This window comes from Triticum urartu, chromosome 5 (assembly GCF_003073215.2).
Source record: "Triticum urartu cultivar G1812 chromosome 5, Tu2.1, whole genome shotgun sequence".
In the NCBI taxonomy this organism is placed as follows: domain Eukaryota; kingdom Viridiplantae; phylum Streptophyta; class Magnoliopsida; order Poales; family Poaceae; genus Triticum; species Triticum urartu.
In genome coordinates this window covers 353095435-353118297 of record NC_053026.1, presented here as the reverse complement: position 1 = coordinate 353118297, position 22863 = coordinate 353095435, and the positions used below count along the sequence as shown (strand labels likewise).

General features: G+C 45.1%; 1 protein-coding gene across 2 annotated transcripts; it reads right to left on the bottom strand.

The window, feature by feature from the left end:
• Positions 1-17100: 17100 nt before the first annotated feature.
• Positions 17101-22048, bottom strand: LOC125508975 (serine/threonine-protein phosphatase PP-X isozyme 2). Of its 2 annotated transcripts, none has more exons than XM_048673800.1 (8): positions 21689-22048; positions 21090-21242; positions 19103-19165; positions 18933-19018; positions 18717-18792; positions 18370-18638; positions 17724-17819; positions 17101-17659 (listed from the first exon to the last, which is right to left on the bottom strand). In XM_048673800.1, exons 1-8 carry the CDS (start codon positions 21833-21835, stop codon positions 17536-17538), a joined length of 1014 nt encoding a protein of 337 aa, XP_048529757.1. In that variant the 5' UTR covers positions 21836-22048; the 3' UTR covers positions 17101-17535. The 2 variants fall into 2 exon arrangements, with proteins under 2 accessions (XP_048529757.1, XP_048529756.1); XM_048673799.1 differs by having other exon boundaries at positions 17741-17819; positions 21689-22041.
• Positions 22049-22863: the final 815 nt, after the last annotated feature.

The following is a 22863-nucleotide window of genomic DNA, read 5'->3' as shown; positions in this document are numbered from 1 at the left end:
AGTACTTTGGATGAGTACTCACAGTTGCTTTGCTACCTGTTTTTCTCCCATACCCGATTGTTGCGACCAGATGACGGATCCCAGGAGCCAGACGACGCCACTGATGACTACCACTACCCCGAGGGTGCCTACTACTACGTGAAGACCGCCAACGACCAGGAGTAGTTAGGCGGCTCCCAGGCAGGAGGCCTTGCCTTTTCGATCGATGTTGTTTTTGTGCTAGCCTTCTTAAAGCAAAGTTGTTTAACTCCTGTCTGTGCTCAGGTATTGTTGCTTCCGCTGACTCTTGTGTATTTGAGCTTATGTATTCGAGCCCTCGAGGCCCCTAGCTTGTAATATAAAGCTTGTATTATTTTAATTTGTGTCTAGAGTTGTGTTGTGATATCTTCCCGAGAGTCCTTGATCTTAATCGTACACATTTGCGTGTATGATTAGTGTACGGTCAAATCGGGGGCGTCACAAGTTGGTATCAGAGCCGACTGCCTATAGGTAGCCCCTTTTCCAACTCCTTGGCCGAAGTTGAGTCTAGAAACCGAAAACTGTTTTACTAACTTGGTTGTGTGTCTTACGGGCCCATGTCACCAATTGAGTGGTATTAGGATCTTTTATTCCTCGTCTATACTCTGGGACTCTGATCTCTCTTCTATTCGGGTTAAATGATTTTACTAACTCGAACATTAGGATCTCGTGATCACATCCGCCCGGAGAGCCCGTTATTTCAGATGATCGATTTCTGCATGAGAAGATTCCGAAGATACTCTATGATATTCTCTCGAGACTTTGTGCATGTTGCCTTTGCAATTCCCTACCACCGAAATATCCTTATGGATAACTACACACACTTGCCAATCTTACATTCTATCCCATTGATCTTGTTATTACCAGATGCCCTGAACTGCTCTCCTTTGTTCTGAGAATCCTTTGAGCTTACTGCCTTTCAGTTCCTTGTCACCTGAGTACCCCTACGGATAACTTTGTGCACCTATCGAGTATCCGCTCATCCTCAGTTGATTCATGTACTTCACAAAAGTCTTCGTAATACCATTTGTTCTTGTGAAAATCCTCAACAGCCTATTGTTCTTGAATTTCTTATGTGCCGGCATTATGGTTAATTCCATATTTCTAGTAATCTCCGTTCACATCCTATGTCTCTGTCGTTTCTAGTCCCTTCATCCAATTTTTTTTGCGAATGCTTGAAATCGTCAATCAGATCCTAGCATTCATCCTTCCGGCTCAGACGTCACTCCGAACATGGGCTTGTTCTTGGAAAATGAAACCTTGATTGATTGTCGATCTATATCGACTCAACTCAATTATCTTTTAATCAGAGCCTCTGCTTCTGCTCTTCTGATATGAAGATCGTAATTCCTTTGTATTCAAGCTTTGAAGTTATCCAAATATATCTATAATCCGATGCCTTTGCATCCCCTTCTTCATCTGATTGATTACCGATACTCACATCAACTCTGTCGTGAATCACCGGATCCATTACTGGGTTGTTATCCGATAGTGTCCTTCACATCCAAAATCTTGTGAGTTTTTCCCTGATACATGATACCTTCAGTAAATTGTATCATCTTCTTTGACTTTGATACTCTGCTTTTGAACTCGTATCTTTTGCTTGGATGATGGTTGTATAGATTTGTAAAAATGCCCCGATGGGTTGAACTTATGCATTCCATAATTCGTGTGAACCCGAGAGTTCTCACGAGTCTTACTCTTCTGGTACTTCGCTAGATAAATCTTCTGCACTACAATTTCTTTGAAAACAAGGAGTGAATGAAAGGTTATGCATTGAAGAAGTGGGAGTCGACCTTGAACCTTTGTGTTCATGCCCATGGACCCGATGTAGAACTTATCATGGAAGCTGCTCGTAAAAATAATTATTTCTTTGGTACAAGCTCATCTTGTATCCATGAATTGATCCTTGCTATCGTGATTCCGACCATATTTCCTCCTTGATTCCATTTATTGGATAAGTTAAAATACTTATCCTCTGCAAATCATTTCCCCGTCCAACCTCTACTCCGATTTACCTTCCGGCATTACACCTAGTACTTGATAATGTGAAGTTTTATAAACCATCACATCATTCCTAGCCTGATCGGCTATATTTTATCGTGTCAACCTTTAACTGTGCTACCTGGTCATTATGCCTGGAGCAACTTCCGATGATGAGCTAAGCTTACATAGATCTTCCTCATCTTATCATTTCACCTCGAACAACAAGCTTGACTTCGAGCTTTGTGTCGAATCTGTGGTTCTCATAGCCTTTCACTTCATCCTTCCTTTTCGGCTCGATGGCATCTTCATAGAGTCTCTCGACAAAATTTGTCGTGATCAACATCGACATTTTGACTTCTGTTGAGATAACAATTGAATTCACGGTGAGAAATACCGCCCTTGACCTTCGATGATTTGAGTTATCATCGTCAACCTCCTTGTATTCTTTCCAACACATGTTTAATCATGTCTTGGTTATACCTTAGACTCCTTGCTATTCCTACAATTGTTCCTTGAGTATTTCTTGTGGTCTTCAACTCCAACCCCTACTTGGAACACCATGTTAATGCTACCTCGAAGCATGACTATGGTATTCCAAATAGCAACAGGAACATTGGAAGTGCTTTGCCATATGTATCTTGCTCTATTATCCAAACACTGTTGTATGGATAACATCATGAATTCCCTTGCCCCTTTATCCAAATGGTGAGGTACTTGTTGATCTAACATGTATATCATGCTCTACTTTTCCTTGGGAAAAGATCCACTCCTAAATCTTGTGTATAAACACATTTTTCTTTCCATTGGTTTGTTTAACCTTTCTTGTGATCTATATATGTTATAAGCAGAAATAATTCCCTGCTTATGGAAACACCCTAGTGTACCACTTTGTCAGCAAGACCCCGTTACTATTGTTGATGACATTTCGGTAACCACTGATGGACGAGAACTTTGCCTATAGGTCCGCCTCGTTCAATGAGCAGGAAAATGGTTCTCTTCGTCCCACGCCCTTGGTACCGATGTTGTCACCGACATAACTGGCAGGATATCCCCTGACACGCCTTGCTATCATGTCTGTGCAAAACATCATCGCCCTTTCTTTTTCAACACACAAGGTGGGCCCATAACCCACAGTTCCACAAGATCAAAACCCGACTCTCCTGTACAAGCTTGATTCTGAAATATTCTTTGCACTTGGCTTCGTAGGTAATTCACGAGCTAACTTCCTTACCATGATTCATTCCGGTATCAGTTGCAACATTATTCTTCATTGCTCTGAACCCTTCCTCACCTGTTATAGGCATTAGCTCGATGCCTACCTGGTTGAAACTCATTGAACCTCATTGTAGCACTCTCGATTTGTTTCCTGGTGCTTCTAAACTCTCCTTCCTTGAGTTAATTACCGGATGCCAAACCTTTCAGACATCCGTCCTTATAGTTTTCCCCTTATACCCTATTCGTAAGTACGATGGAGTTTCTGAAGAAAGGATGAGGACATCATCATGATGCCCTAATGCAGCGAACTGAAGACATCAACGTTATGGATCCAACCTCTTCGATGAGGCAACACGAAAAAGAACATTCGTTAGAATTTCATAACCAACTCTTTCCCCTTACTCCACCTCTTAAATCTCGGGACGAGATTTCTTGTAGTGGAGGAGTTTTGTAACACCCTGATAATCATGCTACAATAAACTCCTATTAACGACTGTCAAGTCATCACAATTATTTTGCTAATCATCACTTTGTTCCAAATCAAATTCAAATTCATTTTCCAATTGCATGTAAAATTATTATTTTTCTTCAAAAATAAAACAAAAATGTTGGTTGGGTTGCAAATATTCACCAAGGAATTATCATGCAGAAACCAACATCATTTGACTCATAAATAAATTCCTAGGTTTTAATAAATGGTCCAACAACATTAAAATAAGCCTTTTTATTTTAAACAATTGGTCTAGCTTTTTGAATTCTCTAGAAATTTTTGTGCAGCCATAGGATAACACCGGGTATTTTTGTGCCAAGCTTCAATAACAGCTAAAATCATTTGCTGCTAAAAGTAAATGCCAAATAACTAAATAATATATAAAAAGGAAAGAGCTAGGAAAACTGGGCTCTAGTCCACAGTGGACAGCCCAGCCCACCTCACCTCTTCTCCCTTCTTGCTACAGGAGCAGAGGAGAATGTGGCATCCATCCGCCGGCGATGGCCATGCGTGGCGACCATCCACGCCCACCTGGCCGCCTACAAAACCTCCCTCGCGACCCCCTGGCCGAACCCTAGCGCCTCCCCACTTCCCCTTCCCTCGCGCCACTTTGCTCTCCCCCACACCCACCCGACGCCATCGCCGCTGTGTCGTCGCCGTCGCGGCCACCGACCTCCCCGGCGCCCAAGAATACATCCAGGAGTTGCGCCGTCCTCGTCAACCTCGGAACGCCGGACGCCTTCGTCAAAACCATCGCCGTCAAGGCCTTCCCGGCCTTTCTGAGCGCATCATCTACCCCGTGGTGAGCATCTCCCTCGATCCCCTCTTTGTTCCCCTTCGAATCGGTGTTGTAGACCTGCGCCCACCCGAGGCCGCCATGGCCAGACCTCGCTGTAGCCGCACCCGTGCTCCTGCGTGCGCCCGCGGCCCCCTGCAGCCATCCACACGCCCGATGCCCTGTCACCTGCAACAGCTCCTGCCGCTGCGCTACTACTTCTGCTACCTGCGTCGCCACTTGACGCCGCTAGCGCAGCTGCTGCCCATGCCTCGACCTCCACCCGTGCCCGTCCCCTCCTACCTCGTTTGCATCGCCGGCTGGCCACCTTCCCGTCGTGCCCCTGCCGTGGCCCGCTCCAGCCGCCCACGCGCGCTCGCTGCTCCTCCCCCGCGTCGCTCCTCCCCTACATTCTGCTGTTGCGGATGCGCTGCTTCGTCGCCGCTGCGCTCGGCCGCGCCGGCGCCATGCCGCACCGCTCCGTCAGGACCTCGCCGGCTCTACCCGCTCCACCGCCCCTCCCCTCCCGTGCCGGCCATGGCTGCTCGCCGCGCCGGCGATCGCCACGGCCTGCGCCCGGGCTCACCCCGTCGGGCGCGCGTGGTTGCGCCCGTTCGCCCGCCTCGCCTCGCCCAGGACCCGCTTAGGCCATGGGCCACTGGACACGCGGGCCCACGCCCTGAAAAAAACAATATTAATCATTAACTAATTAGATAGTTAATTAACTTAATTAATTTTGCCTAATTAACTAATTAGGTAATTAGTTAGTAAGAGGACTCTATGACAGTGGGGGCCCACCCTTAGTTAGCTTAATTTAACCCGCCCCCCTTTTAATATGTGACACTGACAGATGGGCCCCATTGACCCTATTGACTAGTCAACATTGACCCAGTCAACGCTGACTGTTGCTGACTGGGCACTGATCGGCCCCACACGTCAGGGTTGACCATGGTCAACTCAGCTGACTGATGACATCATGATGACGTCATGCTGGTGCAATAACCCTATTTTAGTTTAATAATAAATCTAGGGTATTGTTTAAACTTTGAAAATTCATAGAAATTAAACCGTAGCTCGGATGAAAAAGTTTTCTACATGAAAGTTGCTCAGAACGATGAGACGAATCGGAATACGCTCTCCGTTCATCTGTCACATGCCCCTAGCATAGCGAACATCAAAACTTTCCCCTTCGGTTCATTTGTCCGAAAATGCAAACTTCGGGAAAACTTTCCCGGATGTTATCCTCCTTCGCCGGTAGCGTGTAGTACCACCTTAGAACACCCCTAACGCCGCTTTTTGTCTTGTCATGCATAGTATTGCACTTGTTTGTTCTGTATTTACTGTTTCTTCCCCCTCTTCTCTCCAGTAGACCCCGAGACTGTTGTTAAGGCCCCGGTGATCGACTACGTCACCGACGACCCGTCCTTCTCGTCTGAGCAACCAGGCAAGCAAACCCTCCTTGAGCATCACTACAAGAAATATGTCAACTTGTGACCTTGACTATTGGTCACTGAAAGGTCATTGTTTTTCATTTGCGACCTTTTTTAACCAAAAGCAAAAGGTCAAAAGCTGGTGGTCGTAAATTGAAATTAACGACTTTTTCTGTGAGAAGGTCGTGGACGTTTACGACCAAAATATGCCTACTGTTTTGTTTTGGTCACTAGCAGCCTCCCCAGGCCACGTAGGCATCCGACGTGGTAATCTGATGTGGCACAAGAATTGGCCCGGTCCAATTGGGTGTTTTACATGGGTCGAGCCCATTAATTCAGCCTTTCTATATATTTTTTCCTGTCAATTTTTGGTCAGACTTCATGGGCCAAGCCCAACAATTCAGTCTTTTATTTATTTCTTGGTCGTGGCCTTTTAACATTTGTTTGGGCCTAGGCCATTATATTTTGTTGCCGGTCCCACCAATCAGATGGATACCATTTGTCATAATCTCACACATTAGACCCACGTGACAGAAAATTCAAAAGTGATTTCATAAGTGGGCTCCATGAGTCAGGTTCCATTTCACACGCTTTGAAACCACATAATGAATATTTCAAACAGAACATAACAAATGTAGTTCGTCAAAGAAGGATAAATAAGTCAACTACAATCTGTACATAGTCTATTACAATATTATTCAAATCTTTCCAGTCTATTACACATAAGACAAAATATATAACTCTTTGCTACACGGCTTAGAACTTCAAATATACTTCCTAGTTCACTTTGCTGGAGCTCTTGTAAATGAGAGGAAACACCATTTTCAGGTATGTTTGTAGAGGCTGAACCAAGGCATCTAACAATAAACCAAAAGAGTTAGAAACAAAATAAAAACAAATATACAAAGCAGATAGGGACTAAATCCTAAAGTATATGTACATGTAACAGTAACAACCACAACGAATAGCTAGTTAAGAGCAAAATAGAATAATCTTACAACAGAATATAACCACACGTCACCTCTATCTATTCTGTGTGTATAAGTAAATAAAATTATGTACCAATAATTATATTATGGGGCGGAGGGAGTAGTACATATGATTACTTTCAGGTTATAATTTTTCTTCACCTACAGTCTACTCCTATATTCAGGGAACCTTAGTCAGGTATCACTAGTGAGCATAGAACAAAACAAAACAAAATAAAGGTGTTGGCTATATAAGTAAGACTATTCACGGCTTTTTAGAACGTACAATAAACCAACAAGGACATACAAGTTGCAAATAATCAAAAGTTAGTAGCCACCGAACCTTGCAAAACACATATTGTGGCATAGTTCATCGAAAAGAAAGATGATCGCAATAACAATTAACAAGATTGTGGTGGCCAGAAGACCACCACCACAGATGCATCTTAACAAGATTGTGATCGCAATAACAATAACAATTAACAAGATTGTGATGTATGCTATCAGGGAAGAGGGGGAGGGAGATGGAGGAGCTACCTGCCGCGGTTGCAATGGAAGCAGAGGAGCAGACCCCTCCTGCCCCTCCCCCACGAGCAGGACAGGGCTACCGGCTGGGCACGCCCCTACTCCTCCGCCTCCTTGATCAGGAGACCCCGTTCCCCTACTGCTGCTTGGCGCGCCGCATCACTAGTCACCTCCTCATGCAAGAAGTACACAATAAATAGACAGACGGTCAGTGAGGTACATTTTCACAGCAACAGAAGCTTAAAATTAACAGAAATACACACATCAAATGAAGTCACTAAGATACTTAAGTGCACCACATGGTGTACAATTATGTGGTATATAATTGCAACACATGGACCAAAAGAGGAATAACATCATCACCAAGAGTTTCTGATGATAAGCATAGCTCCCTACAAAAAAAAGAACTAAGGGCACAGTGACTAAAGCATGCAGACCACAATATTCAAAGCAGAAGCAAGCGGGCAGTATGAGCTACCTACTGGCAAAGTATAAAACCTGAATCATATAGTATAAATGAATCAAGAAAACAAGAACTGACAATGAGAACTGCATACTAATGCACCAGACGATCAACATCAAGCACAAGCATGCAAACATGCATCTCATCCCAACCTAAAACTAGAAACAGTAGCAGCCATTCATTTTTATGCAGGTGTAAAACTAAACCATAAGCACCGCAGCATTTGCTAAACTTGTCAGCTTAAGAACTCTATCTCAAAAGGCCTAAAAGAAGATTACATAAGCACCAGAACACCCTAACCACCACCAATTCTCTTCATAGTTGATGAGACGACATTTACCGTACATAAATATGATGTAAAAAAGTAAGCAATATGATACTACTAATTTAGAGTGTGCAAACAGAAGGATTTTCTCCCCTCATGCTCTACCTGCCCGCATCAGAGACTCACAATCTGAACGGTCACTGTCATCACACTAGTTTTCAGATTCTCGCACTTGCAACTAGCACAAGAGCGAATTTCATACATCATCAATACAACAGAGCAGCACTAACCAACACAAAGAATTACATCATATATGAGACAGACTACAAGAGGAACAGATCTGAAACCAGTAGTCATAACCCATCAATTTAGATTGAATGGGCACATCCTAATCTACACCATGCCTTGCTGACAACCCCACAAACAGGCTACACAATAGCAAAATACACACGAACCGGATCGGAGTGTTACCTTTGTTGTGGCCATGGATGGCGTGGAGAAGAGGAGGAGGACGGCCACCGGATGCCTGGAGCAGGAAGAACGAACGAACACCTGTACTACAGAATGAATTGTGAGGAAATTTGTCAAGGGGGAGGACCGGAGCGGGGAGAGAGATTCATGGACGAGATCCGGGAGTACCTCAGCAGCCAAGTAGGAGCGGAGGACGACAGCAGTCCGGCGTCTCTTGTACGGCACCGTACGCGGACGAGAGGCGTCGAAGGGCACAGCCGCATCATCGCCGGAGAAGAAGCAGGGTGGCTCCTCTACCGGCGCGAGCGTGCGACCGTGGAGAAGGAGGCTACCTCCTAGCTCGACGTCGTGGATGGGGAAGCGGCGGCGGCGGCTCCCCTGCCCTGCAGCCGCCGCGTGCTCTGGTACATCTCCAACAGTGTCGCGCCACCGCCGGCCCTGCCGGAGAGATCCATCGCCGCCGTGGACAGTCGGGATTGATTGATCGAGGGGGGGAGGAGGATTGTTTCCGTGTCTTGGATCGAGGAGGAGGCCGGATCTAGAGGAGCGAAGGACCTCGGGCCTGGGGTAGGACATGGACGGCGGCGAGCTCCACCGGAGGGCGGTGGCGGTGGCGATCTAGAAGGGAGGAGGCGAGCTCTCACTCTCTCTCAATCTGGAAGGGATCAGGATCTGGAAGGGATCAGAACCGATGAGAGGAAGGAGCGGAGGGATGAGGTCACCATGGTGAGGACGGGATCGGGAGCGGGTGGTGGCGGCGGCGAGGAGTGGTGCGGGGGAGAGGAGCTCACGTTGGTGGGTAGGGTTTGGTGGAGAGAGGAAGATACGAGTGGTGCGCCGCCGCCAGGGATGAGGGGAATGAGATGGAGGAAGGGGGATCTGAGCTAGGGTTTGGGCTGCGGGTGGGTATCTCTTTTTCAATTTGTTTTTCTTTTTTCTGTAGATAAATGGATGGATGGATGTGGGATGGAGAGATGGATGGATGGATGGATGGACGGGCGCCATGTCATCGATCCATGGGAATAGTTCTGATTGATTCAGAAAACCAGTGATTTAAATAGTTTCCAACTACTAAAAAATAGAGGGATTTTGTGAAGTAGGTATCAAAAATATTTTGCAAAAGGGCATCCCGCAAATTTTCACTAGAGTTAGACCACATTTTATGGATAAGTACAAATTTGTATGCATTTTTTATCTTTCTAGCTATTTTTAATCATTTCCCGAGTGGCAAAAATGGGTTTTTTTGTGAAGAACCTCCCAAATAATTGTTGCAAAATTGGACCAAATCAATTTTCTAAAATACTAGGACATATTTAATGCACAATTGACAAAATGGTTGGGTGTAAAAAGGTTTGATCCACCTCTCGTGAAAAAGACAAATTTCCGCCGATTCAGTTGGAAGCGGGTCAAATTTGAACTGCAGCTGCCTCATAGTTTGCTATTTATTTTTTCCAAAAATCATTTCTAGGTACATAAGTACCTATTTAATCATAAAAACACCAAAAAAAATTCCAAGATTCAACCACTAGCTAGGAACGGTCATGCCCGCCGTTTTGACCGCATTTTGAAACGGGCATAAAAAATTCAAAAAAATTGGGAAACCTTCGCATTGTGTCATCATATGTGACCAAGTTTTAAGGAAAAATAACAAACTTGTAATACGGCAATTATTTTGAAAAAGTGTTCTCAGAAATGAGCTATCATGGGTGAAGATTCATCACTTTCAAGCCAAATGATCAATCTTATGGCCACATTCATGGCATAGTTTGTTCAAATGATCTCATATTGTGCACAAGGGTGCATATTGGAATGGAAAACAATGTTGCCTAAGGAAGTTTTCATTTTCTTTGGACGAAAAAACCATTTTCCATTTTTCGAGTGCCCAAAAGGAGGTTTTTTTGTGAAGGACCTCCCAAATAATTGTTGCAAAATTGGACCAAATCAATTTTCTAAAATACTAGGACATATTTAATGCACAATTGACAAAATGGTTGGGTGTAAAAAGGTTTGATCCACCTCTCGTGAAAAAGACAAATTTCCACCGATTCAGCTAGAAGCGGGTCAAATTTGAACTGCAGCTGCCTCATAGTTTGCTATTTATTTTTTCCAAAAATCATTTATAGGTACATAAGTACCTATTTAATCAGAGAAACACCAAAAAATCCAAGATTCAACCACTAGCTAGGAACGGTCATGCCCGCTGTTTTGACCGCATTTTGAAATGGGCATAAAAAATTCAAAAAAATCAAAAAATTGGGAAACCTTCGCATTGTGTCATCATATGTGACCAAGTTTTCAGGAAAAATAAAAAACTTGTAATACGGCAATTATTTAAAAAAAGTGTTATCAGAAACGAGCTATCATGGGTGAAGATTCATGGCTTTCAAGCCAAATGATCAATCTTATGGCCACATTCATGGCATAGTTTGTTCAAATGATCTCATATTGTGCACAAGGGTGCATCTTGGAATTGCAAACAATGTTGCCTAAGGAAGTTTTCATTTTGTTTGGACGAAAAAATCATTTTCCATTTTTCGAGTGCCTAAAAGGAGGTTTTTTTGTGAAGGACCTCCCAAATAATTGTTGCAAAATTGGACCAAATCAATTTTCTAAAATACTAGGACATATTTAATGCACAATTGACAAAATGGTTGGGTGTAAAAAGGTTTGATCCACCTCTCGTGAAAAGACAAATTTCCGCCGATTCAGGTAGAAGCGGGTCAAATTTGAACTACAGCTGCCTCATAGTTTGCTATTTATTTTTTCTAAAAATAATTTCTAGTTAAATAAGTACCTATTTAATCAGAAATACATGGTTTGGTGGCGATACGTTGAGGTTTGGACGGTGGCCGAGGGCCCCAACTCTAGAGCGCGTAAACTCGCATGCCCGCCGTGAGGTCACCGCGTGGCCGTGGCATTGCCATGTGTTCTGGGCGGCCTAGGCATGTCTAGTGGGTTGGGCACTCCCCAGGTAGGTGCTAGGAAGAAAATTACAACATAAGATTCTCACGAGGAGACCGATCGATGCTCAAACATGAATAAGCAGCCAAGTGTTTGATTAGCGGTATGGGAAATGCACATGGCTAATGGGCATGAGTTTTGGCTGAGGATGATCAGTTAGTAAGAAGACCGTCTTCACAAATTTTCAGCTCAAAAGGAGGAGCCTAGGTGGTACTTGCTTTGCAAAGTACCACACTGGACATAAATACGAATGTTGAAGCTGGGCTCAAAATAATGAATGGATTGAGCTGGCATTTGGTGGAGGATGGTTATTTCGGCATTGGAAAGCACTGTAGAAAATGGATACTATTTGGACATGCCAAAGTGGTACTTCCTTCACAAACTGTTGTTCTGAACAGAATAGGAAAATGAATATTTTTGAATTATTTTTGAACTAGGAAAGGAAGGTTTTTTACATATTTGACGAAGATATGACCCAAAGAATTTATGAGATTTTTTCGGAATTTTGGGAATGACAGAAATATAGGTTTCTTCACAACCTAGGGCAAAAACTGCCACATGGACATGACACATAGGCAAAACTGATGAGGTGGCGCCTAGTCATAGCAACCCACCACAATTTACAAGGTTATGACCATCTATATTGGTCATGATCAGCTAGAAATAAGGCAACAGACCAGTGCTATATGCTTTATGACCATTTCGTGTAAGGAAATTACGACCTTTCTGACCAAAATGGTCGTTATAGTTTAGGGTTTGGAGCCCCCCGAACAGCTTTTGACTAATTGGTCTGAAATGGTCATAGATCTATGACCAATTCTTCCAGGGTCACTGAAAGAAGGTCACTAGTTGACATATTTCTTGTAGTGCATTACGATATCACCCATTTCTTTCCCTCTCATGCTTGCATTAGAACTGCTACTACTTTCTGTATGATCCTACTCTGATGCATAGCCTGTTTTTGTTACCTGCTTTCATACCTTACCTGCTTATCCTAAATTGCTTAGTATAAGTTGGTTAGAGAGCCATCGGTGACCCCACCTTGTCCCAGTTGCTTCGCCTTATGTTTGATGACTCGATCAACGTGATCGACGTCCAGGCCCCGATACCGCACATCACCCCCCTAGTTGTACGACTCTGCAGAGTTACCATCGAGTGCCGAGAGTGGAACCTCTTACATCACTCCTGATGAGATCTCTGTAGTGTAGCTGTTTAGTCGTGGTCATCGAGGGTGATTTCCTCCTTAACCACTTCCGATACGACTATGTCGTGCAACCCCTCAAGAGTGAACCTTGAGGGTGGTTCCTCTTACGTTCAGCTTGATGAGTACATCGAGTGGAATCCATCGAGGGTGATTCCTCGGGTTTTCCCCTTGGTGTTAGACACACAGTTGCTATGGTTACAAAGACTTTACACTGAACCATGTTACTAAAGATGGGTCGGCCCTGAGGGGTACCCGCGCGAGCTTAATAGCGAGTGATGTGGAGTCAGGTTGACCTGGAAGGTGCCCGCGAGATACTTACGAGGCGTGGCCGGGCATTCGTAGCCCTTGCCGCAAGTACTCGAGACGGGGCGACGGGGTCACATCTTTCGTGAGTCTCTGCTTGTTACCGCGCGTTCCTAATCCACTACGATTTGGATATTTGATCTAAGGGGCCTCTGGCCTGATAGCACTAACCATCACGTGGGCATAGTATGGGCGTTCTGTGTCGTATGCATCAGCCAAAGCTTAATAGACGTCAGCGACTGAGCGACGCGCGCCGGGTTGGACTGGTAAGCACCTGCCTTTTTGAAGGAGGTAGCTAGGTCTGCTCACCAGCCGCGTACGCAACGTGCAGGAGTTCCTGGGGAGATGGCCCGTGACCCCTGTGGCATAGGCTTAGTCCGGCGTGCTGACCTCTCTATTAAGCCTAGGTCGGGTTGCGGCGTATTGTTTGGTCGAGGCCGGGCATGACCCAGGAAATTGTGTCCGGCCGGAGTTAATCGAGCGTGGTGGGTAAGTTGGTGCACCCCTGCAGGGAAGAAAACATCTATCGATAGCCTGTCCTACGGTAACGGACACTTGGAGTTGTATCCCGATCGATACAACTAGAACTGGATACTTGAGATGAGACATGGTTATGAGAAATGGATAGTATGGCTCTGGGATTGCTTTCTCGCATGGGAGTCGAGAAAGGATCTCTGGCCGAGGTAGATAACACTACTACTTTACATTATATTGATATGTACTCTTCTATATGCTGCAAGATGCTTGAAGATGCTAGTCTTCGATAGGCTAGGCTTTCCCCTTTCTCTTTTGGCATTCTGCAGTTTAGCCCACAGATACAACCTTTTGTTTGATACAGATGCATACTTAGTTTAGATCTGATGTAAGTCTTGCGAGTACTTTGGATGAGTACTCACGGTTGCTTTGCTACCTCTTTTTGTCCCATACCCGATTGTTGCGACCAAATGACGGATCCCATGAGCCAGACGACGCCACTGATGACTACCACTACCCCGAGGGTGCCTACTACTACGTGAAGACCGCCGACAACCAGGAGTAGTTAGGCGGCTCCCAGGCAGGAGGCCTTTCCTTTTTGATCGATGTTGTTTTTGTGCTAGCCTTCTTAAGGCAGAGTTGTTTAACTCCTGTCTGTGCTCAGATATTGTTGCTTCCGCTGACTCTTGTGTATTTGAGCTTATGTATTCGAGCCCTCGAGGCCCCTGGCTTGTAATATAAAGCTTGTATTGTTTTAATTTGTGTCTAGAGTTGGGTTGTGATATCTTCCCGTGAGTCCTTGATCTTGATCGTATACATTTGCGTGTATGATTAGTGTACGGTCAAATCGGGGGCGTCACATTAGGGATGACATGCATTCTTGTGGGGCTACCTGATGAGACCAGTCTGGCTTATTACAGCTAGCTGGGTGACCTTTGATTACACAACGCGGGAACTTGGCTCCCCCACCTGGCTAGTTGCGCGGGAAAACTTTTCTTGTGCGCAGGTCAACCAACACCTCCAGAATTTCAAAGACGGAGGCAACTTAGCGGGAGGTCGGGTGTAGGATGACCGTGTTCAAGGGACGATTCATTTGAACTTGTTTCAAGCCCAGTGACTGAAGATGACATGCAACTCGGGGCTACCGAGGTGCAGCCAAGCTTGAAGACTGTTTCAGGGGCTATTGACAGTACCCCGGTCTGGTGGGCCGAGCCTAGTTCTGTAACCCTAGGACCCCCCCCCCCCCGCGCGCGCGCTTATGCTATATAAGTCAGGGGTCGTCGTACATCATGTTCAATCCTTTGGTACTTGACATGTACTCTGTACGCACTCAAAAGCAGGATGTAGGGTATTATCTCCTCTCTAGGAGCCTGAACCTAGGTAAACATTGCCTCCTGTTACCATCGTGCCAAGTCGCCTAGTTAGGATATCCTATCAACGGGGATGTGTCGTATTTAACTCCGACAGCTGATACTTGCTGATATTAACCAAGTGCTCAGGCTTAGCTGATGCTTCTGCTGACATTAAACATGTGCTCAGCTCAGGTAAACTCTATTGTGATCATCTACTCCAAGTACTCCACGTATACTTTTTCTCTGCTCTTCTTGATCTGTTGGAGTAAATTAAAAGGAGTATTGTATTTCTTGATGGTGTTGTCCTGCTGCTGCTACTCAGTATAACCCTCGGTTTGAATCAGTGGTACTCCTCCTCTACTATACAATTTGCTGATTTGTTGTAGGTGATAAGTTCATTTGTTGCAGCAGATGATCAATTGAACTGATATTGATCAACAGCACTCCTTTTGCTCTGTTGATATGAACAGATATTGATGTAGTAGACCTTGATTTGCGGATGATCTACTCCTCTGCTGCACTCCCTCATAGCAACCCTAGCAGACCCTGTAAAAAGACCCGACCTGCAAAATAACCGCCAAAATGAGGATCGGCGCGGAAAATCCCGCCCGAACAGACCCCGCAAACGCGGCAGGCCCGCAAAAAATTTGAGGGGCGCGGCAAAAACTTGACCCAAACCCGCGAATACGCGGGTTTGCCCCCCCCCCCTGGGCCCGTCGGTGCCCTACATATAGCGGGAGCAGTTGGTGGGGAGGACATTTCAGCCCGTGCTTTTTCCCACCAACCACCTCCCCTCTCCCCCTCGCCCCGCCGTCGGGCCGCCGCCCAAGATTCTGGCGAAAGTAGTCGGCGGGAGCACGGCGAAAGGCCGCCACACGCACGAGGTTGCCCTTCGCCCCCCCCCCCCCCTCCTGCATCGGCGGGCCGGAAAGTTGCGGATCTGCGGCCCTTCATCACGGCCGGTCGGATTTGGCATTTCCAGTCGCCGATGGCTGCGCCAAGCAATGGAGTGGTCAGGGAGCATCTCACGCAGCCCCGACAAGGTCGCATCGCCGCATTGCGGGTACGGGTTCGTCCTCCCGCCGCCGCCGCCGACGGTTTGTGGGCATGTACTCGGCCGGCCGTCCACCAGGCTCGGCGCTCGCGCAGCGGCTCTGTGGCTCGCCGATGCCGCTCATACAGTGCGATGACTGCACGCGGACAGTGTTGCGGCTAACTTCGGGCACGCCGAAGCACCCCGGATGGGTGTTCTTCAAATGCGAAAACGACGGGGTACGTGTTGTTGTCATTTGGCTCATTTTGATAGCTCGTTCTTTGGTTCAATTGCGGTAGCTCATTTCGAACATCATCATGTGTGTAGGAAGATGGATGCTCATTTTGGTTTTGGGAAGGCGAATACATTGATTTATTGATAGAAAGCAACTTAATAGATGTTTGTGCACTCTTTAGTAGAATCGAAGGCAATGATGCGGCTGCATGTGCAACTCGAGGGGAAGCAACGACTACTTCTTTCGAACCAAAGATGGAGAAAGAAGAATGCAAAATCAAGAATCCACAGATCAACAATGAATGCATGGAGAAGATATTAGTCCAACTAGTGGGAGCAATTATGAAAGTTGGAAATCTTCTAAAATGCATACTTGTAGTTCTTGTTTTCTTTGGTCTTGCTATTCTAGCAAAAATTTGATGATGTCTTATGTATCCAATGTTGTTGAAAAAGCAAAGAAATGCATTGTGTTGGATTAAATTGAGGTGTAAATTTAGGTTTTCCGGACCGGGAGGAGCGGCGCCAGACCAGACCCCGCAAAGCCAACCCGTAAAAGAGCATATTCCGCGAATATCTTTTTTACCCGTTTTTCCGCGAACTGCAAACGCGTTTTGCGGGCCGGCGGAATGCGGGGTCTGCTAGAGATGCTCTCAGTTTGCTAGTTGATCTGCTCCTCCTTTGTTGTACTGTTTGCTGGTTGGTCTACTTCTCCTTTGCAGGTTGATCAGTTTGTTGTAGTGTTTGCTGGTTGGTCTACTTCTCCTTTGCAGGTTGATCAGTCGATTGTTTGAATCAGTTGCAAATGATCTGGACGAGAAGCTGCTGCTGGGCGAGATGCACCTGGGACGGCGAGGAGTGCCTGGGCAAAACCACAAGGAAACACAGGTTGGGAACGCAAAAGAACCAATCTCGACTATAAGACACTTCCACAGCAATCATAAAACAGCAACACGTTCCGGTACGGGCAGCAATACTGATGTGTACTTCCTCAGAATACTTCCATGCAAAACATCAAAACTACAAGATTTCCTACAGCTGCCTGCAATGCAACAAAAAGGTAAACTCAAGGCACACATTTGCATACCATTCTACATTCTAGAAAATGTACGGATTCCCAGGGGAGGAAGGGACTGGCATCAAAATTTTACATCATGGGCCCAGAGTGGCTTCATCTACACCACTCCCTTCGCGGAGGCATTTTCTCAAAGCTCAAATTGGAGCTATTTGGGGGAGAAGTGGATACCGACATCAACTTTGTTACAAACAATAGACCTGGACGGACACAGAACAATCGATTTATACATCCCGAAAGCACCTCCTGGCTAATCTCTTGCAAAGCACGCGCCCATCTGCCAACATGGCACGCCTTCAATACCCCCTATCGGCCCGCTGGTGCTCAAGGGCATGAAAAGACAGCGTGTCACATGCCATGTGTGCAGTCTCAAAGAAAGTAATCTGGGGCAGGCCTCTTGGCAGGAACACCTCTTGATTCCTACAGAGGTAGGCAGACAAATTAGATGCCAGGTGTGTGCAACACATTGCAAAGGTAATGGTACAAGTCATGAGCACAAACATGTGGAGCAGCTTCAAATACACGGAACTGCTTATTCAGGTTCTCATCAAGCTCTAGGATTGCAGCAACATTGCCACACCTGCAAGTCAGATAATTTCGAAAGAGGTAAGCATTTTGTTAGGTACTATAACAAATACAGCATACCGATCAGAGATCACAGCACGCTAATAAGAAGGCCGCCAGAAAAATTCAGACTGTAACATATTCCTCTTAAGTCTTACATAACTCTCAAAATCCAAACAATTGCAGTAAGTTTTCTTATATAGCAACTAAAATAATTGCAGTACAATTGCTAAACCTCTGCAAATGGTACGAGTTAAAAAATATCAAATTCTAAGTTTCATCACATATTCACATGTACTCAAACTGTAGGGTACGCAGTAGCCTGAACATAATTACATACAAAGCAGCATCACAGCAACAGAGAATCAAAAGCTTTGAACAGGTGGGAAAATATAGAACATGTTATGTCAGCAATCTTTTATGCCTTTGATATAAACCCCACACCCACTTTCATTCTCTTAATTTCCAGACACAATCATATTCGATACTGTCAACAGCTAAACTCTACAGAATTCATCATTATACTTCAAAAGGAACATTATGACAGAAGCTGGATTTTCAAGTACCTGTAGCAATAGTTAGGAGCAGACCATACAGTAACAATCTTGTTATTGAACATCCACTTGAATCCTTCCATGACTAGTTGATGAGCACGGCAAATATAATCTATGTTGTTTGAGTGGTTAAATGAAGAGACAACGTTTCCACCAAAGAGGAACCCTGCACCTCGAGGACTTAATCCCCAGCCGTCTACAGCATCCTCTGGATCAGACCAAAGAAGGTCACACATGGCACCATCATGAGGCACTTCTTGCTTGCGATCTATTACTCTGATCTGTTGGGGGCACATGATAATAAAATAATAGAAATCGAATGCATGACCTACAAAATATAACACTGGAGAATAATATACCTGATCCAGTGTCGTAATAGCAGGGGAAAGGCCTCCATGGACACTGAAGATTTTGTTCTCAATAAGTGCAGACAAACTGAAAATAACAAACATGTCAGCTCTTGTAGATTATGATTTTAATTCAAAGAAGCATATAGCAGCCTCATAGCATTACCTTAAATAGATTTTAATTCAAAGAAGCATACACGCAATATAAAAGCAACATTGAAATATTACCTTAAATAGTCAAATATTTCTGTGCAATATCTCCAGACATTCACCGAGCCATATTTACGAAGACACTCATCATAGAAGCCATAAACCTGCAGTGATGCACGAGTTCGAAGAATAAATGGCAGCTACCGTAACATCAATACAGAATATCCAACTTGGAAAAGGTCCCTCACTTGTGTGATCTGCCTGCTCTCATGATTTCCTCGTATTAAAGTTATACGATCTGGGTACCTAACCTGGAGACAATTTGATAGTAAAGGTTAGGACAGGAAAGTAAATGGCACAGAATGTAACTTGAAAGAGAACAACTCGAAGTGTTGAACTACTGAATTTGGATTAGGGAATTTGAATATAGAGGAACCAAGATAAATCATAAATGAGCATAAGGCCTCTCCAAAAAATTAAAGCAAGCGTGCAGAATTCCCGTATTTTAAAACAGCCATAAGATAAATCTTTCAGCCATTCAGTGAGGTGCAGAGTTATGCTGACTTTAGGTGGCCTTTTTACAGCAAGATGCAATACAATATCTTATATGGCATCCTCAGTTATGAAACAGGCCAGGCACTTAGCAGCCAAACAACAGTTACTCTTTGAAGTAAGTTAGGCATCAGAATTTAGATTCTGTTTGGTAATATACCTTACCAATTTTTTGGCTATGACCAAAAGTTTGGTCTTTGTTTGGACAGTTGCCAATTTTTTGGCAAGCTAATACCCCTTTACCTACTCTGGTTCATTTTTTAGCCAGTGTTTACTAGAATCAGGGGCAAGCAAAACCTTGACCAAAATTTTGACTTGCCAAATTTTTGGTAGGGCAAAATTGGGCGCAGATCAAACACACCCTTACTCTCTGAAGCTATACATCATCAATACATGACAAGAGTGTGTATATACCTAAGAATCTCCAGGGTCATTTGGCTGATAACTTGAGATGTAGCATACCCATAGTTAAAAAAGGCGCGCCTAGGCCCTAGGCGATAGCAAAATGCCTAGCGCTTAATGTGCGCATAATTGCGCTTAAGCGTGCGCTTTGGTAAGAAAAGCGCAAGGCGGTGGCAAAACGCACAATTAACACCTAGCACTTTCCTTAAGTGCGAGCATACCAGACCAGATTACATTTCTGTCGACATGCAGAACCCTGTTTCATGCCACACTTCCCACATTGCACCTTTTCATGAGAGGCGTGGGAAGAAAGCAGCTCCTTCTACAAGACTTGCTATACTTCTAGTCCATTCAATCATTTCGGTCACTATGATATGAACCTAGAGGGTGGCCAGAAGGCATGGATTGAATGAGACCTTAAGGAGAGGAATAGCTAGGCAAGAACTTTTATAAGAAAAAACTAAATCATTAATCTTCTTTTCTAAAACAGAGAGAAGTCATAGAGACAATACATCCTTAAATGGAGGATGTGTTGTGTCCTTTCTGGACTCCAATTCTAATACTTCCAAACTAGCTTCAAAATCAACTTCCAAATTCTCCTCAATTGTCTACTAAGCAGTTCACTTTAATTCCTTACTGTCTCTGCAATCACCCTATTCTATTCTTCTTCTCCCTGGACTACAACTTGGATGCCAGATTCCTTATGAGCATTTTACGGGGCAGCAGGTAGTGTTGATTTTGTCTTACCACAGCATGTATATGCTGATACAGCTGCCTAGACCATGTTCATAAAAGGCTACCTTTGGTTTCAAAGTTGACACAATCAAAATGTTAGAAATAGCTTCCAATTCTAGCTAGGAATTATTGCAAAACTGAGAGTTATAGATACACATGTGTGACCATTCCAGCAACAAAAAAAGATAATTAGACACCATTCATTTGAACTACTAGTTCACGTTATTACGCAGTCTAGTGTCATACAGGCTTCACACTATTGGCTTTCATGTGCACATCAGGGCCGCAAGCTGAGCGCCAGCCTTTGACCACTGCTGTACAAACAGGTCTACTATACCATATACCAGTCTGTATATAAGGAGCAGGGCCTTCCCCGTACAAGTAAAATAGTCTGGTAAGTCAGCGTAGGCAGAGTCACTACTGGGTCAGTTGACTGAGGAAATGGTCGTTACCGTTTTTGAAACATAGGCATCAAGAAACATTAAAAAATACAGCATTAATAGATATGCGTACAAAACATATTAGTATTACTTATCAACAGCATACCTTTAAGGCCAAAAGAAGCAAAAATGTTTCAACAGAATAAAATCCTCGGTCGACAAAATCCCCAAGGAACAGGTAGTTTGTCTTTGGGCAGTCACCACCAACTTTGAAAAGTTCTTTCATGTCGTAGAACTGTCCATGAATGTCTCCACATATCTGAGTGCAAGAAGCAGATATTAGTTTCTTAAATCACAATTATTTGAACACGTGTAGATATATCAGTCAGACAAAAGCACAACCAATGAATATACACATTACATCATTTTCCTTGAAAAAGACATGACAGGAATGAGAAATATTTTCCCCAGACCATCTCCAGAAGATAATGACAGAGGAATTCTAGCATCACCTCACCAACGAAACCCTAGAGCCCTAATTCAAACACTAGTAAATCTCAATCAGAACGCAGTGAAATTTGGTTGCCCAAACGAACGGAATCGAAGCCTTCCCGCACATCAGGACATCTCCTAAGCACCCGCAATCTTCACCGGGACCTCGGGGAGCGACCCCGACTCGCTTCGAGAGCGCGCCATTTCCCCCATTGAATCGCGCCCAGACCGCTTCCAATCGAGAAGGAGAGGGAGCTGCGCGCAAGCACGTACCGTGACGGGGGCGTCGACGCGCTGGACGTTGCTCTCCTCGACGAGGATCTCCATGGCCTTGAGGCAGAGCGCCTTGACCTCCGCCTCCGCCAGCGGCTCGCACCGCTTGAGCTGCTCGATCTGCCGGTCCAGATCCGACGTCCCCATCTCGGCTCCTTCCCCACTAGAGCTTCTAGAAGCTTCCGGAAGCGCGGCGCGCGCCTCGCCCTCCCTGCTTCACGCTGATTCTGGAAGATTCTAGGGTTAGGAGGGGGAGGAGGGAGGAGGCGCGTGCAGTGCGGGCCGTGGTGGCATGTGGGGGCGAGCGTTTCGGGGCCGGTAAGGTTACCTTACTTTCGATTCCCGTCGCCGGGGAACATTTTTGATTTCCCTGCCCCGTGTTCTCTTTGCCTGTCAGGTTCTCAACTTCTGCTAATCTTATGTTCATATTTTTTTTCTCCAGATTTAATGGTAGATATTGCCTTTTATTTTAAAATCAACCAAAGGTATCGACTAATTTCCTTCATAAAATATAAAGTATAGTTGGAAATAATAATTTTTATTATAATTAAAGAGGAGTTAATGAATGAATGATGGTGTCCCGCCCATCTTTCCTTCCCCTTTTCTCACTCTAGAAAACCAGTTACAAACCACATGGTGGGTATTGTGCGGTGTGTTTCTTGTGTTCTTCTCCTCGAGTTTGCTTCAAGAGGTGACCCTTCTTCATTATCAATATATATTTTTGTGTGTGTGGATTGACAAACTCAAAGGCAGGGGCGGAGCTCTGTTGGGGCCGACCTGGGCAATGGCCCGCCCAGGAATTTAACCAATTTTTTTACCTATGTATCTTCCTATCCCAGCACCCCCAGCCCAGCTTTGCACATCCTCTGAATCTCCCGTAGACAGCGCACTTGCGCACGGCATCAACGAGTGGGGACTGCACCACATCTCCACCCTCTCCCCATCTTGAAGCATGTAGCCGTATCGCCGCCCCGGACCATGGAGCACCGACCACCGGAGCGAGCCTTCGGTTATCTCGCAGAGCAGCTGTCGGCCATGGCGCGGGGGGGGGGGGTCACATCTTTCGTCAGGTCGCATTAGTCGCGGGTCACCTCGTGGATCTCGCGTCTGTCAGTGTTGCTGCCAACAACGGTACCGGTGCGTGAGCCCTTGCTCTGTGTGCTGCGGCGGCTCTA